The 22,156-nt window shown below is 41.0% G+C and overlaps 1 protein-coding gene across 1 annotated transcript; it reads left to right on the top strand.

Moving 5' to 3' along the window:
- Positions 1–10,256: 10,256 nt before the first annotated feature.
- LOC113144450 (interferon-induced very large GTPase 1-like) lies at positions 10,257–14,955 on the top strand. Its single transcript, XM_026330525.1, has one exon. The coding sequence runs from the start codon at positions 10,395–10,397 to the stop codon at positions 14,907–14,909; it is 4,515 nt and encodes a 1,504-aa protein (XP_026186310.1). The 5' UTR covers positions 10,257–10,394; the 3' UTR covers positions 14,910–14,955.
- Positions 14,956–22,156: the final 7,201 nt, after the last annotated feature.

Below are 22,156 nucleotides of genomic sequence, written 5' to 3'. Positions count from 1 at the left end.
ACCTGTGGTATTGTCAGTGTACCCACCTCACTTAGTAAATAAAGAGACAAAATCAGCAGACTGGTTATGAATGTCTTTAATGTTTCCCAGGTCACAGCATACAGTGTATAATAACTTCTAAAGTAAACAGAAATATCATCACCTCATTGTTGGGATTGTTGTGCAAGCCGTTTTTTTTTTATTATTAATATTGTCTTTGAATGGCGAGAACGTTAAAATCCCCTTCAACTTTGTCCTCTTTCAGCTTTAACTGTGTCAGTATACTTTACTTTACCGTTCGACCTTTAAAAGGGTCAGAAGGCATTAATCTAAGTCTTGTATTCAGCTTTTTGACATCTATTTTTCTTTAATCGCAGTTTAAGTTTCATGGTTTTTTAGGCATTTTCTGATTTTTACATTGGTTACTATGGGAACCGAATGTTCACAGCTAGAGTGGTGACATCATCGCTAGACTGGGAGAAGCTGTTAAGTTTATTGAAAATTTTGCTCTCTGACTCATCGTGACGGCTGCATTTTTGCCTCTTCATACACCATTTTCTCAAAAGTAGTTTTTCCACAAGGTGGCCAAACCCACAGAGAGTGACTGCTCAATGTCTCATTCACTCCCATTATAAAAGAGCTCCAGCAGTTCTGGTAAAAAACACAAATGAAGGCTGTTTCTAACGCACCACCAATCCTTCATTTTTTGGAATATCTTCACAAAAAGTGGAGGTGAAGTGAGGTGAGGTGAGGTGAAGTTTTCACAACTCAATATTAAAACGGATGTTGCCCATTGGTAATCTGACATGGTCAGACCTTCACAATAAAAGTCTACAGTTATTTATAGGAAGCTATTACATTTTTGTAAAGTATAAGGAATATTCAAAATAAAGTCTAGATTCTAGTATAAGGTCCCAAGAGTCTCCTATCAAAGCAATTTGTTCTTTCAAAATAAAAGCCCTGAAATAGCATTTTCTCAACAGAAAAGCCCTGAAACAGCAACTCCATATTAAAACGGACATTGCTTATTGCCATTTTACGGTGGCCGACAAGTGCAAACGCGCCACAACGGCCAAAACACCTACAAGAGAGAAACGCTGCAACAACGAAAACACCTGCAAAAGAGAAACGCTGCAACAATGAAAACACCTGCAAGAGAGAAAAGCTGCAACAACAAAAACACCTGCAAGAGAGAAACGCTGCAACAATGAAAACAGCTGCAAAAGAGAAACTCTGCAACAATGAAAACACCTGCAAAAGAGAAAAAACAACCGACAGGCCGATAGCATCCCTCAGTTCGGGGTCCCCCTATAAACAAAGTTTGGGTAACTTTTACAGAGGCGACAAAAGGTACGTTTTCCTTTTATTTCTTTTTAAACAGTTGACCGTAACTGTTTACATTATAAAAGCACAGTATTGTAAAAGATGACGGCCAAGTGTTTAAAAAAATAACAAATGGAAAACTTATCTTCAAGATGTTCCACCCCACAAAAACAACCCCCCCTTACCCCTCAATCCCCCCCATGTCTTCCAACGTTGTATGACACTTTTGATCAAGTAAACAAATGTAATAGAACATTTTTAGCACATATTAGCGCACGAGAACAATCAGAGGATGCTCATTCTGACGCAACTATGAGCTGCATCTCATTGTGCAGCCGCCAAAATGAGACGCGGCTTATATCACTATATGTGTCTCTCTCGCCTATGTAAAAGTTATTTGTTCATAGCATCCCTCAGTTCGGGGTCTCCCTATCAGCCTGGCGCACTTCTGTTGTGTTTTCTCTCTTGCATGTTTTCATTGTTGCAGCGTTTCTCTTTTGCAGGTGTTTTTGTTGTTGCAGCGTTTCTCTTTTGCAGGTGTTTTGGCCGTTGCATCGTGTTTGCTCTTGTCAGCCACCGTAGGATACAGCTTCAGGTACCAAGTGAGGCCATTTTCAATATCACCCATGGTTTTCTGACATGGTCAGACTTTCACAATAAAAGTCTACAGTTATTTATATTGTTATTATTACATTTTTGTAAAGTATAAGGAATATTCAAAATAAAGTCCAGATTCCAGTATAAGGTACCATGAATCTCCTGCAGCACTTTCTCCTTTCAAAATAAAAGCCCTGAAGTAGCATTTTCTCAAAAAAGTCCTGAAACAGCAGCATGATCTTAAAATGGTCGTAGCCTTTATGTCAGTTAGACAGGCTTGAAGTCTGGTTAACTGGTTTGTGTTAACAGGTTTAATAGATAGATATAACTGAGTGTCATCTGCATAGCAGTGGTAATTAATAGAGTGCTTCCTAATGACATATCCTAAAGGAAGCATGTACAGGGTGAACAGAATCGGTCCTAGCACGGAGCCTTGTGGAACTCCATAACTAACTTTTGTTTGTGTGGAAGGTTCATCATGGACATGAACAAACTGGAATCTGTCAGATAAATAGGATTGGAACCACTTTGGAAACGCTTTTCCTCTGATACCAATCACATGCTCCAGTCTCTGTAATAAGATGTTGTGGTCAGTGGTGTCGAATGCTACACTAAGGTCTAGGAGGACAAGTATCGAAACAAGTCCATTATCTGAGGCTAAGAGAAGATCGTTGGTAACTTTCAACAGTGCTGTTTCTGTACTATGATGTGCTCTAAATCCTGATTGAAAATCTTAAAATAGTTCATTCCTGTGTAAGTGGTCTGATAGCTGCTTAGCAACAGCTTTTTCTAGGATTTTAGAAATAAATGGCAGGTTGGATATTGGTCTATAATTAGCCAAGACTCCTGGATCAAGACTAGGCTTTTTGAGTAAAGGTTTGATTACTGCAGTCTTAAAGGCCTGTGGTACGTAGCCTGATACTAGAGATAAGAGTGTATGTAGTACTGCTCTTACCTATGTTTGCTATTGTGGGGCGTTAATTCTGTGCTTTCATACAACTGTACGTGGCAGAAATCTCTGAAGAACCTCACTGCTGTGGATGCAGCCGTCCTGTCTTGCTCATTAGTTTTCATGTGTTGAAATGAAAATGAAATATAAACTGAAATCCAGCCCCAAATGTGTGAACTGCAGCGCTGCAGTGGTTCACTTTGTATCTTACACAGTGCTAAATGTGTTTCTAAGCCACTGTTATACACGCATGATCAGAGTCTGACACACAAGTCACCCATCTCTCAGCTGTTTAAAAGGGGGTTAACTCTCCACTGCTACATCACCTCAGTTTAAGGGCATCACACCAATCACCACAATAATTAAATAATCACAATGCAGCACAGTGTGTGTAAGGAAAAAGCTCATCTTGTTACTTTATGAGGCATCTAATGGTATCAAAGCCTTCATGTCTGTCCCACATGTGATAAAGTAGCTACATGGAAACACTGAGCCACTCTCTGGCCACACTACAGTCAATCTGACACAATGGCGCCCTCCAGTGTTAGCTTATAAAATAGACAAGAAAAAGGAACAGACTCAACCAAAGACCTTGTTTCTGTTTCCGCCTCCAGTGGTGTCACTGCAGCTGTGGTGAAGTTCAGCTCACAACCCCTCACTGTCTCCTTATTCACAGGACTGAGTACAAAAGGGTTTGTATGAATCTAATCACACAGATCGTCCACAGCACAGATGAGCGAGGTGGCAAATGTTGAGAGTGGAAACATTGCCACACCTTTGAATTTCCTTATTTGCTAGTGACCAGTTCATCTTCTCTTTTGATTCTTCTGCTTCTGATTAATACATTTAAGGCTGTGAGTCTTTATCCAGTCTCCTCTCCACAGCGGGCACTTTTTCTTGTGCTGCTGTCCATCATCTCTTCCACAGCACTTATCTACCAGCAGGCCACCCAAATCAGATGTTTTGTTTTATATTGTGCACTAGTACTAAAATAGAAAACAAACAAACAATAAGGCTAAAGCTAGAGCACAAGCAAAGACAGCACCAGTGACTAACTTCTTCTGTATTAGATGACATGTCCATGTCTTTGTGTGGGCACAAACAACAGTATATCACTTCTGTTAATGTTCTGTTGTCTGAAATTAAAATGTTTACCCTCCTGTGACCTACATAGAAATTGTAAAACATTAATTTTAAAAAAAGGGGAGAAGGAGTCTATTAAAATAAGTGTAGGCCTATAAAAATAAGTATTCAGTATTGTATTCCACATGCAGTCTCTGTCCTGTTGTACAACTCTCAATCCTGCTACACTAATGCCTATAGCTGAGGATGGGGAGCCACACGACTGTACTGCTGAAACTGAGAACAGAGTGTTGCCCAGGGCTGACTTATAAGTGATACACCTTATAAAGATGCTGAATTGACAATGTTTGTAGATGGATCTTGTAAAAAAAAAATCCATATCTAATTCTATAAGTTATGCCGCTGTCACACTTAAAGAAGTACTTAAAGCTGAACCGCTGCCATCACACTTATCAGCTCAAGCTGCAGAACTGATTGCTCTAACAGAAGCATGTAAATTAGGAGAAGGAAAAGTAGTTAATAGCTACACTGACAGCAATTATGGATTTTCAACTGTACATGTGTTTGCTCAGCAGTGGAAGAACAGAGGAATGATTACATCATCTGGCAAGCCCATCACACACAAAGACTTTATTTTACTACTTCTTGATGCTGCCTAAGAAGGTAGCAATTTGTAAGTGTGCTGCACACACAGGAGGGACAGACATCATTTCCATTGGAAACCACAGAGCTGTACAGCTGTATAAAAGCTGCAAAATAGGCAGCCCACAAATCACTGCCTCTGCAAGCCATTGTTACAGTTGAACATCTTTATGAGCAGATACTTAAAGACATGCAGAATAGTGCACCTCAACAGGAAAAAGACATGGATAAAAATTGAGTGTAAAATAGATGACAACGTTTGGAGATGTAAAGATAACAAAGCAGCGTTACCTAAAAGTTTATTTAGATATGCAGCTGTACTGACCCATGCTAATGTGCATATGTCAGCGGGAGGGATGGTAGATTAGTAAACAAAGTGTTTACAACATATGGCTTTACAAACTACTCAAAACATTTTTGTCAACAATGTGAAATATGTGCAAAAATAATCCACAGGGACAGATTGTGACAAGAAATAGTGGAAAGTTTCCACTACCTGAATATCCTTTTCAACATATCTGCATGGATTTTATTGAACTAAATAACTGTGAGGGAAACAAATACTGTTTAGTGATCATTGATGCATTAACCACATGGACTGAAGTGTTTCCAGCAAAGCATCCTGATGCACTAAGAGCAGCTAAAACACTGAAAACTGCTATGATTCCCAGATTTGGAATTCCAGAAAAAATGCATTGTGACAATGGTACATGGTACATCTTTGTAAAAGTCATAAAAAGGAAGCACTGGCATTCCCCACGCTGGGAAGGACCTTACCTGACCTGACCATACTGCTGTCCACACCCACGGCTGTGAGAATTGCTGAAAGACCTTCCTGGATTCATCTAACACACTGCAAAAAGGTAAAAGTACTGTCTGAGTGATTCTGTCCAGCAGGCACTCACTCTAAACTCCAAATGAACCTGTGGTGTAGTCTGGCTACAAAGGGGGGTGGGACCAATAGGGACCACTCGTCTCAAACCAGTGAAGAAATCAACCACACTCAGGGGAATTAGGTGAATGAAGAGTAGAGTGACCTGGGGGAGAAGACTGCTCAGAAGTACATTTCGCCATGGAGAGTCCAATTAATTGAACTTGGCACTATTTGGAGGGGTTAGACCGACAGTAAGCATCTTGATTGTTACAGTGGTGCGAAAAAGTGTTGGCCCCCTTCCTGATATCTTATTTTTTTTGCATGTTTGTCACACACACAAATTTAAATATTAGTCAAAGATAACAAGTCTGTTACAGCACTGTGGAGGAATTTTGGCCCACTCAACTTTGCAGAATTGTTGTAATTCAGCCACACTGGAGGGCTTTCGAGCATGAACTGCCTTTTTAAGGTCCTGCCACAGCATCTCAATCGGATTCAGGTCAGGACTTTGACTAGGCCACTCCAAAGTCTTCATTTTGTTTTTCTTCAGCCATTCAGAGGTGTGTGTTGCTGGTGTGTTTTGGATCATTGTCCTGCTGCAGAACCCAAGTTCGCTTCAGCTTGAGGTCACGAACAGATGGCCGGACATTCTCCTTCAGGATTTTTTGGTAGACAGCAGAATTCATGGTTCCATTTATCACAGCAGCGGGGGCAGTCGTGGCCGAATGGACAGGGAGTCGGACTTGTAACTTGAAAGTCACGGTTTCGAGTACTGATGACCTGTTCACCCTCAATGCCACGACTGAGATGAGACCCTTGAACAAGGCACTGGACCCCCAACTGCTCCCTGGGCGCCGCAGCATTGGCTGCCCACTGGTCCGAGTGTGTGTGCATGGTGTGTTTGTGTGTTCACTACTGTTCAATACTGTGTGTGTGCACTTGGGTGGTAATGGAATTTCCCCATTGTGGGACTAATAAGGGAATGAAGTTTAAGTTCAAAACAGCCCCAGTCCATCACACTACCACCACCATATTTTACTGTTCGTATGACGTTCTTTTTCTAAAATGCAGTGCTACTTTTACGCCAGACATAATGGGACACACACCTTCCAAAAAATTCAACTCAGTCCACAGAGTATTTTCCCAAAAGTCTGGGGATCATCAAGATGTTTTCTTGTTGCTGCGCTCTTGGGGTAATTTTGGTCGTCCGGCCACTCCTGGGAAGGTTCTCCAATGTTCGATGTTTTCACCATTGGCTCTCACTGTGGTTCGCTGCAGTCCCAAAGCTTTAGAAATGGCTTTATAATGTTTTCCAGACTGATAGATCTCAGTTACTTTCTTTCTCATTTGTTTTTTAATTTCTTTGGATCTCAGCATGACGTCTAGCTTTTGAGGATCTTTTGGAGTACTTCACTTTGTCAGGCAGGTCCTATTTAAGTGGTTTCTTGATTGCGAACAGGTGTGGCAGTAATCAGGCCTGGGTGTGGTTAGAGGAATTGAACTCAGGTTAAGTTATGTTTTAACAGGAGGGGCAAACACTTTTTCACACAGGGCCATGTAATTTTGGATTTTTTCCCCCCCTAATAATACAAACCTTCATTTAAAAACTGCATGATGTGTTTATTTGTGTTATCTTTGACTAATATTTACATTTGTTTGATGATCTGAAACAAAGTGTGACAAACATGCAAAAAAATAAGAAATCAGGAAGGGGGCCAACACTTTTTCACACCACTGTATATCATTAATCACAGTTTTACCGATTTTGTTTCTCTTTGAGAAAGAGACAGACAATGACAATACCAGACAATGCTACTAACTCCATTGAGATAAGACCTGGTATCTTCTCCTCCCTTGAGAAGGAATTGCGACAGCCAGGTAATGCCATGAAGAACACTAAAACAAAACCTAGGACAAAGAGAGCTAGTGATGTTCCCACTTTTATCTTTTGGGCCAATGAGACTCAGACTGTGCAGTGTGATTTCTGTAATGTGATCAGTTGTGACAATGTGCAACAAGAACAGCTAACAGGCAGATAAGTATATCCGTGCCACCTTCGTGGGAGCTACCTGGTGTCCAACATGGTCTTATGTAAGGATGGAATACAGGACTAAAACAGTTGGGATATAAACCATATTGGGCACAGAGGAAGTGGAACAATGGAAAGAACCTTTTGCAATGACTTTCAATAGTCAAGGGCACAACTCCTCCCCATTTCACATAAGGCCACTGTAACCCATTACTTTTGACCTTCAAGGACCCTACCACGTTGACTCAGACCTCTATGTGTTAGGGGCCAGTATTCCTGGAACTGACCCCCTGGGGCAATTCCGGATCGAGGTATTCAATCGCACACATCATGAGACAACTGGTACCAACCAGTCTACTAAGGCATCAAGTACAGACAACCTGAAGAGATGCCATCCCAGTCCCCCATCTTAACAGTATTAAACCTCACCACCCTCAAAGAGATCTTTCATATATAGAAACGGGTTACACTGATAAAAATGAATGGTTGAATTGGATCACCTATATATCCCAGCAACTGCGAGTTTCTGATTGTATTGTATGTGCGGCAGCCAGAGCACAACTAGGGACTATGCCCTTTAGACTCAATCCACAAAATGATGCAACAGGCCTGAACTGTACACTGCAGCTGTTTACGTCCACCTCCCCTCCAGCCAGTAAGCAATGTCAGTCTTTGCATTATTTGATGCCACCTGTTCGTGTTGTTACTCCACCATTCTTTACACCTTATAGTGCTAATTATGCCTGTTTTTTGAGAAATTCTACTTCAGGGAGAAAGGTCGGTCATCTGCACTGGTGCAATTCTACTACCAATGTGACCACTCCTGGTGCAGGCTATGATCCTTCCTGGTTCACGGACCATGTTACTGCACGTGCTGACCTGTGGTGGTATTGTGGGGGAAACCAACTGAGACCAGTGCTCCCACCTGATTGGCAGGGAACCTGTGCTCTTATACTGTGCTCTTGGTGATGCCATTTATGTGTTACCTTTATGTGTTATGTGTCTGTTTCTTCCCTAGACAGCCCACACCGTGTGAAAAGAGACACTGCAGCAGCCGGCAGTTTTGATAACAGAGTATACAGTGGGTACGGAAAGTATTCAGACCCCTTTAAATTTTTCAGTCTTTGTGTCATTGCAGCCATTTGCCAAAATCAAAAAAGTTCATTTTATTTCTCATTAATGTACACTCAGCACCCCATCTTGACAGAAACAAACAGAAATGTAGAAATTTTTGCAAATTTATTAAAAAAGAAAAACTGAAATATCACATGGTCATAAGTATTCAGACCCTTTGCATTGACACTCATATTTAACTCACATGCTGTCCATTTCTTCTGATCCTCCTTGAGATGGTTCTGCTCCTTCATTGGAGTCCAGCTGTGTTTAATTAAACTGATTGGACTTGATTAGGAAAGGCACACACCTGTCTATATAAGACCTTACAGCTCACAGTGCATGTCAGAGCAAATGAGAATCATGAGGTCGAAGGAACTGCCCAGGGAGCTCAGAGACAGAATTGTGGCAAGGCACAGATCTGGCCAAGGTTACAAAAGAATTTCTGCAGCACTCAAGGTTCCTAAGAGCACAGTGGCCTCCATAATCCTCAAACGGAAAAAGTTTGGGATGACCAGAACTCTTCCTAGACCTGGCCGTCCAGCCAAACTGAGCAATCATGGGAGAAGAGCCTTGGTGAGAGAGGTAAAGAAGAACCCAAAGATCACTGTGGCTGAGCTCCAGAGATGCAGTAGGGAGATGGGAGAAAGTTCCACAAAGTCAACTATCACTGCAGCCCTCCACCAGTCGGGGCTTTATGGCAGAGTGGCCCGACGGAAGCCTCTCCTCAGTGCAAGACACATGAAAGCCCGCATAGAGTTTGCCAGAAAACACATGAAGGACTCCCAGACTATGAGAAATAAGATTCTCTGGTCTGATGAGACCAAGATCGAACTTTTTGGCATTAATTCTAAGCGGTATGTGTGGAGAAAACCAGGCACTGCTCATCACCTGCCCAATACAATCCCTACAGTGAAACATGGTGGTGGGAGCATCATGTTGTGGGGGTGTTTTTCAGCTGCAGGGACAGGATGACTGGTTGCAATTGAAGGAAAGATGAATGCGGCCAAGTACAGAGATATCCTGGAAGAAAACCTCTTCCAGAGTGCTCAGGACCTCAGACTGGGCTGAAGGTTCACCTTTCAACAGGACAATGACCCTAAGCACACAGCTAAAATAACAAAGGAGTGGCTTCAGAACAACTCTGTGACCGTTCTTGACTGGCCCAGCAAGAGCCCTGACCTAAACCCAATTGAGCATCTCTGGAGAGACCTGAAAATGGCTGTCCACCAACGTTCACCATCCAACCTGACAGAACTGGAGAGGATCTGCAAGGAAGAATGGCAGAGGATCCCCAAATCCAGGTGTGAAAAACTTGTTGCATCATTCCCAAGAAGACTCATGGCTGTACTAGCTCAAAAGGGTGCTTCTACTCAATACTGAGCACAGGGTCTGAATACTTATGACCATGTGATATTTCAGTTTTTCTTTTTTAATAAATTTGCAAAAATTTCTACATTTCTGTTTTTTGCTGTCAAGATGGGGTGCTGAGTGTACATTAATGAGAAATAAAATGAACTTTTTTGATTTTGGCAAATGGCTGCAATGACACAAAGAGTGAAAAATTTAAAGGGGTCTGAATACTTTCCGTACCCACTGTATATATATATGAATGAATTTATGTTTGTCCATTTGAAACAACAATCATCTTCATGCCCACAGAGACACAACTGCAGAGCCTGTTGGAGCAGCACTACAGAGAGAAGCTGTCACTGAGCAGAATACTTCAGATTGATGAGAAGACCATTACTGATGAACCTGCCAAGTCTAATTCAGATCTTCCATGGTATTTTCTGAAGAAACTGATGATGGTTAATGTGACAGCCAGGGATGTGAAATGTACATCACAAGGTGAATCAACCAGTGATGCTGTGTGTGGGATTAAAGAGTTAGATTTTGCAGACCTGCTTGACAGTCCAAACTCAGGTGATGTGCTGAACCCCCTCGACATAATCACTGCTCTGTTTCTGGTTTCTGATGGTTTTGTCCGACAGGAAATAGCGCTCAAAATGTCTATGTGTCAGTTTTCTGTACCTCTGCTGCTTCCCAACTCTGACACACAACAGTCCACACTCATGCTGTGGGCCATGAGAGACATTGTTAAGAAGTACAGACCTCAGTCACTCTCAGAATCCAATGGCTTCATTGAAGAGAGAATTGTTCTCTCTGATCTTCCAATGATATCTTTTGTGAGACTGGGTGAGTGCTCCCTGTCCAAGTCAGAGATCCTCAATAAGCTTCTGAGCAGTTCTCAGCAGTACCATGACACCTTTGTTCACTGTAACATGCAGGGTGGTGACAGTCCAAGAAGAATTTCCAATGGACTGGTTGAAATTACTTGGTATCTTCCCTGTGGAAACAAAAACATTGATATTTTCAGTGAGCCAGTAGCTGTAGCTAACCTTCGTGGGGATGTTGCTTCATTTGAAACACAATTTTCTTTCTTGTGTCAGACATCTGCAGCAGTTTTTGTGTTCTTTGACAATTTGGACTCTGACAGTGAACTGCTTATTAACCAACACCACAAAGCACAGATCTTCTTGGTGGGCAACCCTGAGAGTAAGAGCTTCAGAATGAATGCACTGGAAAAAACAGCAACCAAGTTGGGCTTGACTAACAGCAACATTGTTTTGAAAAACAAGGGGATAAATGATGCAGAGTTTGTCAAAAAACTGAGGGAAACAGTCAGTAATGTAGTCGAGAACTCAAAGATAAAGATGAAAATAGAGCTGATGGCTGACACTGCTCATGAACTCGGAATCTCAGTCGATGAGGATTGTCCACAGTGCCAGGCTGCCAAGAAAAATGCAGATGCCATCACTGCAGAAATTCAAGACATCCCAAATTACAAAGAAGCACAGCTTCCCCTGCAAGGCCAAATATGGAAGGAACTGACAAGTTTAGAGAAGGAGGAGTTTCGTCTTCAAAAAGTTGGGTCTCAAAACATAGAAATGTACAAAAGTGATCTTCAGGAAAAGAAAAAAGAACTTCGGAAACAACAGAACTCTTATGACATGTCAAAGGCAATGTCATGTTTCATCAGTGCTATATCAAGGCCAGGAACAGAGAGATGTTATTTCCTGAAATGGATGCGAATGAACCTTGATAACCTGTCTCGAGAAAAACTGTCTGACCTCAGAGAGCAGTACAAAAACAAATACAAGGACTCTGAGAAGAAAGAGGAGATTAAAGACATTGACAAACAACTTTCCAACAGCTCACTGGGGACTGAACACTTCTTCCGTGAAATGGGTCAAATCTATGAAGCTTCGCTTTCCCTTCCAGAAACATCCCCATCATGTCAACAACTGAAGCATCTGCCCAAACTGTGTGCAAAGTTACTGCGTGATGGATTTCCTCTTGAGCTGGTAGATGGAGATGCATCCAACATACCTCTCAGATGGGCCAGTGACGTCCTCGCTCAGCTCAGTGACTTGGTGTCTCCACAGAACAAGATCCTGGTAGTCACAGTTCTTGGAGTTCAGAGCACAGGAAAGTCCACTCTCCTTAACACCATGTTTGGAGTGCAGTTTGCAGTCAGCAGTGGTCGATGTACTCGAGGTGCTTTTATGTTGCTGCTCAGAATCAATGAAGATGTTAAAAAAGTTCTCAACTGTGACTTCATGGTGATCATTGACACTGAGGGCTTAAAGTCACCAGAACTGGCACAGCTGGATGACAGTTATGAGCATGACAATGAGCTAGCAACACTTGTTGTGGGGCTGAGTGATATCACCATTATCAACATTGCAATGGAGAACTCAACAGAAATGAAGGACATTCTCCAAATAGTTGTGCATGCTTTTCTCAGGATGAAAGAGGTGGGCAAGAAACCCAAATGTCAGTTTGTCCACCAGAATGTGTCTGATGTTTCAGCCCATGAGAAGAACTTAAGAGACAGGAAAATACTGTTTCAGCAGCTAAATGAGATGACCCAGGCTGCAGCCAAAATGGAAAGGAAAGAGGAGTACAAGAGCTTCACGGATGTAATGGAGTATAGTCCAGACACTGGGAATTGGTACGTTCCTGGACTCTGGAATGGAAACCCACCAATGGCACCAGTCAATGCAGGTTACAGTGAGGCTGTATATGAGTTCAAGAAAAACATCATCCAACTACTGGGAAGCTGTAAATCATCTGCTAATAAAATCTTGGACTTTACAGAGTGGATGACCAGCCTGTGGAGGGCGGTAAAACATGAAAACTTCATCTTCAGCTTCAGAAACAGCCTAGTGGCTGATGCATACATGAGGCTGTGCACAGAGTTCAACAAATGGGAATGGGAATTCAAGAAAGACATGTACACCTGGGTTACAAATGCTGAAACAAGGATTTCAAATTTCGGTACAGCTGCTGCAACATCTCAAACATCTGACATCAGAAAACTTCTCATGGATTTGAAAAATGAAGCCTGTGTAGTCCTGTCTAATGGGGAGACAAAGCTTCTTGATAATCTGACACAGTACTTCACACAAACAGAAGGTCATGTCTGTCTGGTAGAAAGATACAAAGCCGACTTTGAAAACAGTGCAAAAAGCCTTGGAAAAGAAATGAAGAGCTCAGTGTTTCATCAGCTGGAAGCAGCAGCTGACATCAGACAGGGACAGACAGAAGTTGATAGAATCAAGCAGGATCACACAAAAGAAATAGAGAAGGCAGTGTGTGCACTGATTGATGAATGTCGGAAGAGAAATGTCCAGATGACAGACGACGAACTGGACAAAGAATTTGAAAACATGTGGAATGAAACACTGAAGAAACTTTCTTTTTCTGCACAGAAGGCAACAGATGTTTTCACCAGTGTGTCCTATTACCTGAGAATGAACCTGTCACATAAGGGAAGTCATGCATCTGAATTGTTAAATGATAAAAACCTGCGTGATTGTGGACTGGAGCCTTTCAGATATACAGCTGAAGGAAACTTTAAACGTAAGATAAGGAAGTGGCTCAACTTTCCAGATTACACAATGGCTGTGCAGAATTTGTCTGACAGCATCATAGATGCCTGCACACAGTCTGTGACTGAGAAACAGGAAAGAAAAACCAATTACCATGAAACCTACATCCAGGAGATCCTACACATGATTGATGAGAGGCTGCAAAACAACCAGGATCTTAATCCAGACACAGAGTTTGAAGTTTCTCTAAAACAGCACATCTGTGGAGCTGCAGCCAGACACTTTCAGAAAATCCATGAAGATTTCCTCCAGGTGAATGATCCTTACAGATGTCTGATGAAAAACAAGGAGAAGTTTCGTGCTGATTTTAAAGATGTGTTCCATGAACGAGACCAGTGCCAAAAGAAGGCAGAAGAGTTCACCAACCAATGTCTGAAACCTGCAGTTGAAGACTTTGTCAACCGTTTCCTGGGTAAAAATATCGTTGATGAAATGCTGACAAAACAAGAGTTCAGTACACGAATGTCCTTACAGTTTTCAATTTTACAGGATTTGTTTTTAAAGGAAGACTTTGAAAAGTATGTGAGCTACATTTCCTCATATGAGAAGTATGTGAAAAAGTGGATTCTTGACCAAATATTGAAACACTTCTCAGATGGATCTAAAATGTCTGAATTTGAGGATCAACATCTTCAGTCAAGTATCAGCAGCATAAATGATGCCATCAAAAAGGCCAAAATGAAAAATAGCAGCAGTCTGAAGACATTTGTTGAAGATATCTGCAAGGAACTTGGTGATAAACTGGTCATTTCCCAGGATGCTCTTGGTGCCTTCATGATCCTGAACACTGCTGACCCAGAACAGTTTGCTCACTGGCTCACAGAGTCTCTCAGGGAGATGGGACAAGCTCTGAAAGAGCAGTTTAAAGAATCAGACATCTGGACAAAACTAAATAAACTTCACCTGAAGCCTCAGACTGAGCTGTTTCACAGACTGATTGGATGTGGTAAACAGTGTCCATTCTGCAAAGCACCTTGTGATGCAGGAGGAACAAACCATGAAGAACATCAGGCTTCGCTACACCGACCTGAGGGTCTGGGTAGATACCGATGGAACAAGACAGAAAAACTTGTCACTGACATTTGCTCATCTCTTGTGAACAGTGATGCACGTTTTCGCTGCAAAGTTACAAATGATAAATGGCATCCTTACAAGAGTTACAGAGAAATCTTCCCAGACTGGAAAATTGTTTCAGATGTAAGTCTAGAAGCATCAGACTACTGGAAATATGTGATGACAAAGTTCAATGATCGATTTGCCAAAGAATACAATGCAAAGCCTGCTGAGATTCCTCACACTTGGAAGAGTATCCAACGTAACCAGGCAAAAGAGAGTCTCAAAGTGTCATTTTTCATGAAGTGACAATATTCCTCCTCCCTTTGCTTTTAACGTGGACGGAGGAACACTCTCCTCTAGCATATAGCATATAGGAACATACTGTTTTTTTTTTTACCACTATGGCAAATAGGGAAATACAAGAAAATCACAGAAACTATGTAAAATCCTCTATAGCAAATATGTGATGACAAGGTTGAATGAGAACTTTGCCCAAACAAACAAACCAAAAAAAAGCAAAGTCCACTGACAATCCTAAAGAGTGAAAATATATGAAAGGTAGCTGATATTTCTGTCTGGATAACTGTTACCATAACCAGTCAGAAATGAATCTCAAAGTGTCATTTTTCATCAGTTAAGATTAATAATATTCTTCTTCACAGTGCTTTAGTGCAGAGTAATTCTTTTTAGTGCAGAGAATTTTAGTGCAGTCAAATCCTCCTCTTCTTTTTTCTTTGTTAAACTAGGAACATACTGTATTTACAGTATTTCAGCACTGTGGTTTATAGGGAAATACAAAAAAATCACAACAAAAAACATCTAATATAATGACAAAGTTCAGTACTGACGTTGCTAAAATATGAAAATTAAAGTCTGCTCATGTTCCTTCAGCATGGGAAGATATTTCAGCAAAGCAAACAGACTAAAGCCTCAAAAAATCATTTACAATCAAGTGACAGACCACATGACCCAAATGTGCAGGCTCATAAGAGAAGTTTTAATAAAGTCCAATACACAAATATTTCCCTACTGCAGTGACAGAGTAACAAAAGAAAAATACTGCACGAACTGTTTCCCTAGACAAATGCATTTTTTAGTCCTACGACATTATTTGGTTATTTTTGCATTTAATTAAAGATAATTCAGTTTTATATTTCATATATGGGGAACATTTTCTTTTAATCGAACATTAAGCCACTTGTATTTTTAAATGAACTACAATATTTCTTAGACTGTTTATTTGTGCTGTAATTGAGCTTATGTTTTTTGTGTAAATGATTTTGTGTGAATTTAAAATGTAAGGTGGCAATTTTCACATTTTTAAAGGAATTCAACAATCATTCATTCTACCTGTGGTATTGTCAGTGTACATACCTCACTTACTGAATAAAGAGACAGAATCAGCAGACTGGTTATGAATGTCTTTAATGTTTCCCAGGTCAGAATCACAGCATACAGTGTATAATAACTTCTAAAGTAAACAGAAATATCATCACCTCGTTTATTTATATAGTTTTACTTGACTTTTTTAATAATCATCTTTTTTAAAATTCCAATATTTTACATTTTTCTTCATCTCCAGTCTTGGGTTTCTGAATTCAACAATGAATGTAAAAACAAGACAACAGGTGCAACTTTGTCATGGAGACCAAGCTGAAGGTTTATGTGAGTGTGTGACAGAGTGTATGTAGTACTGCTCTTACCTATGTTTGCTATTGTGGGGCGTTAATTCTGTGCTTTCATACAACTGTACGTGGCAGAGATCTCTGAAGAACCTCACTGCTGTGGATGCAGCTGTCTTGTCTTGTCATCAGTTTTCATGTGTTGAAATGAAAATGAAATATAAACTGAAATCCAGCCCCAAATGTGTGAACTGCAGCGCTGCAGTGGTTCACTTTGTATCTTACACAGTGCTAAATGTGTTTCTAAGCCACTGTTATACACACATGATCAGAGTCTGACACACAAGTCACCCATCTCTCAGCTGTTTAAAAGGGGAAACTCTCCACTGCTACATCACCTCAGTTTAAGGGCATCACACCAACCACCACAATAATTAAATAATCACAATGCAACAGTGTGTGTAAGGAAAAAGCTCATCTTGTTACTTTATGAGGCATCTAATGGTATCAAAGCCTTCATGTCTGTCCCACATGTGATAAAGTAGCTACATGGAAACACTGCTACATGTGAAGTGAACTAAGATTTCATTGACTCTCACTGGTGTTTCACTTCAAAAGTCCAGACCATGAATCAGTTACCAGTTACCTTCACCATCACTTCATTAGTTATCTGGCACAAGGCAAAGTAGGTTTCTATCAGTGCTCTTAGCCTCTGAACGTCACACAGACCATACAGGACAGATTGATTGACAGTCTATGCTTGGATCAATTTCAAAATAAAAGTTTAGTAGAACTTGAAAAAAGGCTCTATCCTTCTACTACAACCCCAGAACAAAGAGCAATGAAACCACAGCACTAAAATGATATTTTTCAAAAATGAAAAGATTATTAATTGAAAACTAACAAAATGCTAACTAGAACATCATAGGACCTTAATGTGGTGACTGCAGGGGAGATGAATTCTGCTACAGTGACTTTCCCAGTTGGGAATCATGATGCTACAGGATCCCCACACGATAACGGCCTATATGAGAACAAGACAAAGTAAAGGACAGAAGTCATTTCATAATGTCATGAAAAGTGATCATTGGCAAACAGTTTTTACTCAACAATGCTCAGTGGCCACACTGCAGTCAATCTGACACAATGGCGCCCTCCAGTGTTAGCTTATAAAATAGACAAGAAAAAGGAACAGACTCAACCAAAGACCTTGTTTCTGTTTTCGCCTCCAGTGGTGTCACTGCAGCTGTGGTGAAGTTCAGCTCACAACCCCTCACTGTCTCCTTATTCACAGGACTGAGTACAAAAGGGTTTGTATGAATCTAATCACACAGATCGTCCACAGCACAGATGAGCGAGGTGGCAAATGTTGAGAGTGGAAACATTGCCACATCTTTGAATTTCCTTATTTGCTAGTGACCAGTTCATCTTCTCTTTTGATTCTTCTGCTTCTGATTAATACATTTAAGGCTGTGAGTCTTTATCCAGGCTCCTCTCCACAGCGGGCACTTTTTCTTGTGCTGCTGTGCATCATCTCTTCCACAGCACTTATCTACCAGCAGGCCACCCAAATCAGATGTTTTGTTTTATATTGTGCACATTTCCATTTAATTACTCTTCAAAAATGTCTGACAGGAGAATGGCGGAGAATCCAGAACATATAACTCACGTCTCGCTGTCTCATTATTTCTTTCCTGTATTACAGATCTTGAGCACCTGTCAGTGGCTGCTGTAGCCTGGTGTCCGGTACATTACCATGTCTTAGTACCTTAGCCATATGTGTAGCACCAACCTTTAAAACTGTTGTCAACTATACTGGGCTCACTGCCGACACACCACTGTCTTTACTGAATCTCAAAATAATCTTAAATGCTAGGTCAGACAGGGCTGTGACAGCGCACGTGACGTCACGCACTCTCATGTTAATACACAAATTACATTGCCATGTATGGCATTTCCCTTAGACTGACGAGTTTCGGCATGATTCAGCAAATTCAAATTTAGCCATGGATCTCGTTGGAAAACCAAATATATGTGAACTCGACTTTCTGTGTCATGAAACGTTTGTCTTTTGTTGTGAAATCACATTTTTACCGTTGCCGGTTACAGTCGCGCGTGTTCAGTGAAACAATAACAGCACTTCATATTCTGTCACAGATTATTTTACAGCACCACTGAATGTTTCTGTCATGATCGATTTGATATTACATTCTACTGACCACCACCTGTCTTTGTCCCTACCACTTATCAAAGCAAAGTTATGCCACTGGGTGTATATACAGCTATATAACTGATTCTGCAGACAGTCCAAACTCAGGTGATGTGCTGAACCCCTCGACATAATCACTGCTCTGTTTCTGGTTTCTGATGGTTTTGTCCGACAGGAAATGGCGCTCAAAATGTCTATGTGTCAGTTTTCTGTACCTCTGCTGCTTCCCAACTCTGACACACAACAGTCCACACTCATGCTGTGGGCCATGAGAGACATTGTTAAGAAGTACAGACCTCAGTCACTCTCAGAATCCAATGGCTTCATTGAAGAGAGAATTGTTCTCTCTGATCTTCCAATGATATCTTTTGTGAGACTGGGTGAGTGCTCCCTGTCCAAGTCAGAGATCCTCAATAAGCTTCTGAGCAGTTCTCAGCAGTACCATGACACCTTTGTTCACTGTAACATGCAGGGTGGTGACAGTCCAAGAAGAATTTCCAGTGGACTGGTTGAAATTACTTGGTATCTTCCTTGTGGAAACAAAAACATTGATATTTTCAGTGAGCCAGTAGCTGTAGCTAACCTTCGTGGAGATGTTGCTTCATTCGAAACACAATTTTCTTTTTTGTGTCTGACATCTGCAGCAGTTTTTGTGTTCTTTGACAATTTTGACTCTGACAGTGAACTGCTTATTAACAAGCACCACAAGGCACAGATCTTCTTGGTGAGCAACCCTGAGAGTAAGAGCTTCAGACGAGATGCATTCAGAAAAGTAGCAACCAAGTTGGGCTTGACTAACAGCAACATTATTTTGAAAAACAAGGGGATAAATGATGCAGAGTTTGTCAAAAAACTGAGGGAAACAGTCAGTAACGTAGTCGAGAACTCAAAGATGAAGATGAAATTCAAGACATCCCAAATTACAAAGAAGCACAGCTTCCCCTGCAAGGCCAAATATGAAAGGAACTGACAAGTTTAGAGAAAAGTTGGGTCTCAAAACATAGAACAAAAGTACAAAAGTGATCTTCAGGAAAAGAAAAAAGAACTTTGGAAACAACAGAACTCTTATGACATGTCAAAGGCAATGTCATGCTTCATCAGTGCTATATCAAGGCCAGGAACAGAGAGATGTTATTTCCTGAAATGGATGTGTTGCTCCTCTAAGGTTCAGCTCAGGGGGCATGTAGTCTGGGATTAAAGAATAGCAAGAGCTGATGGTGACTTCACCACAGGAGGATTTATTCTTCCTCACATTCCAACATGAAGACTAACATCAATTACATAACAAGACAAGCGCCCTCTAGTGGCCTGTCTGTGGAACAACTCATTGGAGCTGCCATGGAACCAAACGAATGAATAAACTGAAGAGAATAAGGGATTAAAACAAACAATAAAAATATGTATAGGGTACCTGTTTTCTTGAATTGCAACCCTTTTTTGTGCTTTATCTTTTTCTTTAACTTTCAATGATTTCTAAGCCTCTACAGATGCAAATGAACCTTGATAATCTGTCCAAAGAAAAACTGTCTGACCTCCATGTCTGCGTCAGGTGTTAGGGAACCATGGCAACCAGTGGAGAAATGGACTATTGGAACACGACACCCATGGACGAGGGCTGAGAATAGAGAACTGTTGGAATGCTACTACATGAATAACATGAAGAGGATGTGGGACCTATGGAAACTTTGAAACCCACCATCTGAAACAACTAGTAGCTCAACTGCTATCACAACTGAAGATTGAAGAGATACAACACAAATGCTACAGCAAAGGGCAGCCAGGACGAGAGATACCTGGAACCTCTGCAGCCAGTTACAAGATAAACAGTATTGCTGTGTTCATCTATGTTGAAGTTGTCCCTGACTTGAACTGAAACTGAAAGTGTGTGTAGATCTTAAAGAAGGCAATCTGAAACCATCCCAGAGGAAAAGCTTTTGGAAAGTCCCTCATAGTCCCTGACTTGAACTGAAACTGAAAGTGAGAGAAGGCAATCTGAAATCAACAACAATCTCCAAGGAAGAGCAGGTGGAAAAAAACATCATACAATTAAAAATAGAAATATTTACATGGCTACAAAAAATATTTGCAAACTGCTGAAAAATCCAAAGAAATGACAGTGAAGGGTTTTGGTTGGTTACTGTTGGAGGTGGGAGATTGGAGGTAACTACACAAGCATGTAGAGTAAATACCTGTTCACTCATTTACTCTTTAAAGCTTGTACTTATGTACAGCTTCAAATGTGCATGTAATAAAGGAGTCTGAGAAACTGTGTACAGGCCACAGTAACTGTATGAGTATATTTGTTTTTAGAATAAAACTGTATTATCATATTAAAAGTTCACCTGGGGAGCCAACCCCTTATATATGTAAACCCTTTATATACAGTTGTATATAAATATAAATACGTATATACAGTATTAATATATATATATATTTATTTATATAGTATTTTGCAAAAGCGAGAGATGCCAATGAAGTGCAGTGTTGTTAAACAAAACTCAAAGCACCACACCCAATGCCATTTCAAGGAAATCAAACAAACAGGAAGGAAAACATGTATCTGCTGTGGAGGAAGACACACACTGGATGTATGTGTACAATTGGGAAGAATGGCTCACCACAAGAAGGTAGGTCTCTTAAATCAAAATGGTGTATTTTTTAGCTGTTTGTGCACAGGACATCAGCAAAAATTGCCCTAACAGGATTTCCTGTTTAGAATGCACCCTCAAACATCCCACAACATAGCCTGTATGTTGACAACAGGCTAGTGTCCAGTGGTCTTACAGGGGCTGGAGGCCAGGACTGTGAGCTGCCTATTGTTCTGGTCCAAGTCAAATCTAATAAAGGAAGCAAAATTGTCACCACATATGTTTTCTTGGACCAAGGGAGCACAGCAGTTTTCTGTACAGACAGCCTAAGGCACAAGTTCCACCTCACTTGGAGGAAAGGGCACATTCTCCTACAAACTCTGGGCCAGGAGAAAGTTTTAGCAGCAACATAGTATCAGGACTTAAGGTTGCAGAGCTTTTCTTGAACTCCCAAACGCTCATATGCAAGAGTCCATAGCTGTGCACAGAGAAAATATTCCAATGAAAAGGGAAATTAAAAAGGATAGGAAGTGGTGCGCAGCCAAAACAAAGGGCGTATGCCATCAGGACCATGCTGGACTGGACAGTTAATGGATCACTGACAGGAGACAGTGGAGGGATAGTTAACTGCAGCAGTCAAAATCTGAAAGCAGCCTCAATGACCAACCTGGAATGTCTAAAGAAGATAAAAGTTCCGAGAATTAGTCATCAACTCAGCAAAACAGGTCAGTGGCCATTACCAGATTACATTACCTTTAAGAATAATGATATCAGCATGCCAAACAAGAAAACTGCTGAGCAGTGTTTGTGTCATCTGAAAAGGAGGCTTCAGAAGGACTCAGTGTTTCATGCTGAGTATAACACCTTTATGAATGGTCTTCCTGCTGCATGAGTCCTGAGGAATAAAGACTGAGTCATGTGGGACATGTGCTATGTAAAAAAGAGGACACATGGAATTTACCTTTGCACAGTCTGACAACAACGCAGAACTACAGAGATCCTCAGTGGAGGAGGAGATTAGTAATTTATAGAGGACAGCTGGGCACATGAGTCTCACTGTGGAGGACTTGTATCAGGCTGAGCTGGTCATTATCAAGAGAAAGAGATTTCCTGAAGAGGTAGCCATTAATGCAC

This window comes from Mastacembelus armatus, chromosome 18 (assembly GCF_900324485.2).
Source record: "Mastacembelus armatus chromosome 18, fMasArm1.2, whole genome shotgun sequence".
Lineage (NCBI taxonomy): Eukaryota > Metazoa > Chordata > Actinopteri > Synbranchiformes > Mastacembelidae > Mastacembelus > Mastacembelus armatus.
The sequence above is the reverse complement of the archived record's forward strand: the minus strand, read 5'-3'. Positions and strand labels throughout refer to the sequence as shown.